The following is a 5,000-nucleotide window of genomic DNA, read 5'->3' on the forward strand; positions in this document are numbered from 1 at the left end:
AACGGACGTGGCTGAAGCGGGAAAGTAGATTTTATGCTTACCTCGCGGTATAGTTGCTTTGAAAGCTACCAAGTCTCGCCTTGACTCGTGAGAACCTATAGCAACTCTCGCCGCGAGATGGAAAAAACAAAACGAAACAGAAACGCACTTTCCTAGCGTGTCTCGCGAGAACCTTGCCTGACTATCGCGTGAAGAAACCACGGATTTATAAAGGAATAACTTTAAAAGATCTATTTTTAGGTCAGTGGGTGAGAAAACGCGCCTCTCAACATCAAAGAGTACTAGTACAGGAGCTGACATTGATTTTGCGCGCGCAACCAGCCGAATTAGCGACTAGTTTCCGCGGTTTTCTTTCCCCAGCATGCACTTAGCGCACGTAAAAGAACCCACGGCAACAAAAGGGTTGTTCCTGGCAAAATTCTCAGGTAGAAAAATCCACTTCGATAGGAAAAACAAATAAAACTACACGCAGGAAAAAAAACACACAAAAAAATGGGTGGCGCTGTAGTATAGCGACGCGCTCTCCTTGGGGAGAGCAGCCCGAATTTCACACAAAGAAATCTGTTGTGATGAAAAGAAATAGAAATACAACTCAGCATCCATCACCACTCCCTCCTCTCCTAAACGATAATACTCAAATGAATACATTGATTGATACTCTATCAACAACAAAAAAAAGTCTTGAATTGATTAATACTCTATACTCTATCGACAAAAAATGTCTTCAATTGATTAATACTCTTATCAACAAAAAATGTCTTCAATCACCGACGATATGCGTGACGGGACATTAACTCACTCAGTACGGCCAGTCCTCTCTTCTCCTCTACACAGACCCCTCGGATGTTCAGTGGGTGTCTGAACGACCCAACCTTTAGCTTCCGTCGTCAGAATTGTGGTATTCTTTGTCAACATTCACATCTTCAGTATAAGAGCCTTCCGCTTGAAATATTTTGATGATGGTAACTGGGGTGAAACGCTGTTGACGTCGTCTCTTTCGCCGTTCGTATGGAGAGAGTTAAGACATTATTCCTCCTCCTTATACTGACACTGACACTGACACACTTGTTGTTGCTGCTAGCTGTGCTGTTCCCTGTTGCAGGAAACCGGATGAACAAGGACACCTGCGTGCAGTGCGGGAGCCAGCTCCAGTGCACGTACTGCCAGGGATGCGGGCAGCAGGCATGGTTCCAGAGTTGCGCCGACATCGCCATCTACAACGTGGCCGGCACCCACCCGGCCTCGCGCGGAACTCTGACGTCAGAGCAGGTGCGACAACAATGGGAGCAAACTCTGTCGGACCTGAAAGCCAAGTGCCCGTGTTCCTCCTCCTCCTCCTCCTCCACCTCCACCTCCCTCACCCCCACCTCCGGGTCTGAGAACGCAATAAACAGTTCGAATCCTTCCTCTGTCTCCACCCCGTCTGGTATGTCTGGGTCTGGTAGTTCTGCTACTACTGCTGCTGCTTCTTCCTCTTCTACTTCTACTACTGCTGCCGCTGCTGCTACTGCTGTTATAAGCACCCCTGCTTCTTTGTCTAGTTCTGTACAGTATGGTACCACCACCATTTCCAACGCTGGGGGGCCAGGGTCTGGGAGTGGTAGTAGTGGTGGTGGTGATGATGGTGGAGGTGGTGGTGATGGTGGAGGTGGTGGTGGTGGTCCTCCTCCTTCCTCCCCCCTCCCTCCTATCGTCTTCCCCACCTTCCCCAGCGTCACGGCCCGTCCCCAGACCACCCCCACCACCCTCACCACCACCACCACCACCGCACGTGGGGATATGCCCGTGTTGATTTGGCCCTGGCCCGACACCACCGCCACCACCACCACCCTCCCACCACTCAGGACTTGTTACGCTCCGCATCGCCCCCCTTGGTACCTCTATAACCCCAGGGGGTGGTGTACTCGGAACTGCCCGCGCCGCGGCGCTACCTGCAACTTCCGGACATGCCGGCCGGTCACGTGCGCGCCTCCCACTTCCGCCGGAAACGGATGGAGGCGGAACAACCGCATGTCCTGGCTACTTCCTTTGATGTTTCCCGAGCTGTTTGAGTTGTAGGGATTATGAGGATGTTAGTAGAATCAAGGAGGAGTTTTCTTTGGGGTGGGGGGAAACGTCCTGGGGTCAGAAATATAAGAACAGCGAAGAGTTTTTTTTCTCTCTCTTGTTTTTAACATGGAGCGACAGAAGCTGTTTTAAACGTGACTTTGCAAGGAAACAAAAGCGGTTTTGATCATCTTTTAGTGAAAAAGAGCTGTTTTAGCAATCCATTTTTTGGGAGGGGGGGGAGGTGGCAGGGGGGGGAGGTGACGGGGGAGGGGGGGGGAGTGGGGGGGGGGGGGGGGGGGCGGCTATTTGACCAAACTTTACAACAGATAAGCAGAAAACTTTAGAAAAAAAAAAGAAGTAACAGCTGTCTTGAATATAGGATTATGTATTAAAAAAATAAGTTAAACAAAAAGAAGAAGAAAAGAAAAAGAACGTCAATACAGTTTTTAGAGTAAAACCACGGTTTCACAAAAGTGTCTTTCTGGACGCATGGTGAAAAAAAAAAAAAAAAGGATAGCTCATTGGCCAGGAAAGCTGAAGCCAACTGGACGCCATATTGTTTCTCGTATCCGGCCGTCAGTCCGTTGACAAGTCGTCTGCTAACTGGTGGTAGTTTCTGAACTGTTTCCGTGTATCTTCGACGAAATCGTGTTATGCTTGCCCCCACGACATGCCAAGTGTTGTGGCTTGATTGAAATCTGCCAATGGTTTATCTACCAAAGTTATAACAGGAAAACAGTGCAGTGACACTTTGTGCAAACTTGGAGTGGTGACACACACAGGAACGTCAGCTTAACTGACGCCGCGAGCAAGGGAAAGCTTGCTGTGGAGCCAGCTGAGCGCTCGGCTACACATGTGAAATCACCGCTACGCGCGCTATACTCACACGAGAATCAAAATGGCTGACTGGACACTTCCGATGGCTTCAGTTAGCAAAGGGGCTCAAAGAAGGCGTGCGCTATCCATTTATTTTAACTCACTCAGTACGGCCAGTCCTCTCTTCTCTTCAACACAGACCCCTCGGATGTCCAGTGGGTGTCTGAATGACCCAATCTCTAGCTTCCGTCGTCAGAATTGTGGTATTCTTTGTCAACATTCACCTCTTCAGTATAAGAGCCTTCCGCTTGCAATATTTTGATGGTGGTAATTGGGGTGAAACGCTGTTAACGTCGTCTCTTTCGCCGTTCGTATGGAGAGAGTTAAAACAGTTGTGGGACACGTGCTCCAGTTCCGCGATTTATACTTATAATGATAGGGCATGAGTTGTGAAAAGTCCCGATTTACGAATTCACGAATCTTTTTTTTTTTCTTACTTGTAGCTGTGGCTTTGTTTATTTATTTATTTTTTGTTTGTTTGTCATCCATGCAGTCGTCTTCATGATTGAGTAGGTGTACGTACTTAGCCTTCAGTCTGTTTGTCCATCTCTCCATCCTTTTCATTGTGTGTGTGTGTGTGTGTGTGTGTGTGTGTGTGTGTGTGTGTGTGTTTGTGTGTTGTGTGTAGTGTGTGTGTGTGTGTGTGTGTGTGTGTGTGTGTGTGAGAGAGCGGCTGAGTGCAAAATTAAACTCCAGTATATGCGAGGTTCGAACCTGCGATCCCATGCGAGTGAATAATGTACGTTGGTGGGTACTCTCTCTGTTCACCAGGACATTCAGTGCACCGTTTTTTCGCCTCTCTGTGTGACTCTCTGTGTCTCTGTCTCTCTCTGTGTCTGCCTTTCTCTCTCTCTCTCTCTCTGTGTCTCTCTGTATTTCTGTCTCTGTCTCTCTCTCTCTGTGTCTGCCTTTCTCTCTCTCTCTCTGTCTCTCTGTATTTGTTTCTCTCTGTATTTGTTTCTCTCTGTTTCTGTGTGTGTGTCTCTATGTCTCTGACTTTCTGTCTCTGTCTCTGTCTGTCTGTCTGTCTCTCCCCCCCCCCTCTCTCTCTCTCTGTAAACCCATTCTAGCAACCTTCGGATCGCAATCATCAGTTTGTTTCCGTTGTTACAATTCGCGCCGTGTTCGTCATTATTTCCGTGTCCGGCTTTTTCCGTGTACTGAGCATGTACTTTGCAGCAGCGGGTTGAAGGTATTCTCATTTCTTCTGTCTTTGCTGCTGTGTGCCCATGTCAAATGATCGGTATAAGGATAGGCCCGGCGCTTCCTTTTTTTGAGGAAGTGTCTGGGTTTCTTCCAATGTAACCTTTTATTTACCTTGTGTGCTAGCTGAATCGGTAGCGTAAGCAGCACTGACTTTGTTGAAGTTGTGTTTGTGGTTCGTCCGTCGGGATCGACGAGGACCATCTAGTCATCCTGGGGGTGGGTGGGTTGGGCTCTGTGGGTGCGCAGATGACTGGTCAGGCCAATCCGCGCTCGGAAGGTTCTGACGCAGTGTGGACAGGGGATGGTGGCGGCTGTCGGGGACTTGCTGGCACTGCTTTTCCTGGCCTGTCTGCGTTGCTCTGCTGCAGCGATTCTGTTGGCCTCACAGGATTTGGCGCCTTTGTGGACAGCTGAACGCCACTTTGGTCTGTCCATTGCATTCAGCTCCCATGTGTCGTGGCTGATGTTGAAGGCCTTCAGAGAAGCTTTCAGAGTGTCTTTGAAGCGCTTCTTTTGGCCTCCATGGGAGCGCTTGCCATGTTGGAGTTCGCCGTACAGCAGTTTTTTTGGGGGCCGGTGGTACTTTGTGAATGGAGAGAGTTACCACTCTTTACTGTTTGTTCATCATTCTCATCTCCTGGCCTCATAATTTGTTATTCTCATTCACCACTGCTTTCGCTCATCTGGATTCCCATGTGCCAAAGATGCAACCTGTGGTTTTCCCGTCTCCCAACCCCCCTCCCCTCCCGCCTTCCGTGCCCCCACCCCCCTCCACTCCCCGCACCTTTTCATCTTATGGTGTTGTTGAAAAGGTGGTAGTATTATTCACCAATTTGTTTGTCCGTTGATGTATTTATTCCTTTTTTTTA

At 48.9% G+C, this 5,000-nt stretch overlaps 1 protein-coding gene across 1 annotated transcript in view; it reads left to right on the forward strand.

Annotated features, from left to right (window-relative positions):
* LOC143277782 (uncharacterized) overlaps positions 1 to 2,051 on the forward strand; it is a 29,364-nt gene extending 27,313 nt beyond the window's left edge. The window contains exons 5-6 of the mRNA XM_076582683.1: positions 1,103 to 1,383; positions 1,893 to 2,051. Coding sequence (XP_076438798.1) covers positions 1,103 to 1,383; positions 1,893 to 2,051 — 440 coding nt within the window. The remainder of the gene's footprint in view (positions 1 to 1,102; positions 1,384 to 1,892) is intronic.
* Positions 2,052 to 5,000: the final 2,949 nt, after the last annotated feature.

Source organism: Babylonia areolata, chromosome 35, assembly GCF_041734735.1.
Source record: "Babylonia areolata isolate BAREFJ2019XMU chromosome 35, ASM4173473v1, whole genome shotgun sequence".
Lineage (NCBI taxonomy): Eukaryota > Metazoa > Mollusca > Gastropoda > Neogastropoda > Buccinidae > Babylonia > Babylonia areolata.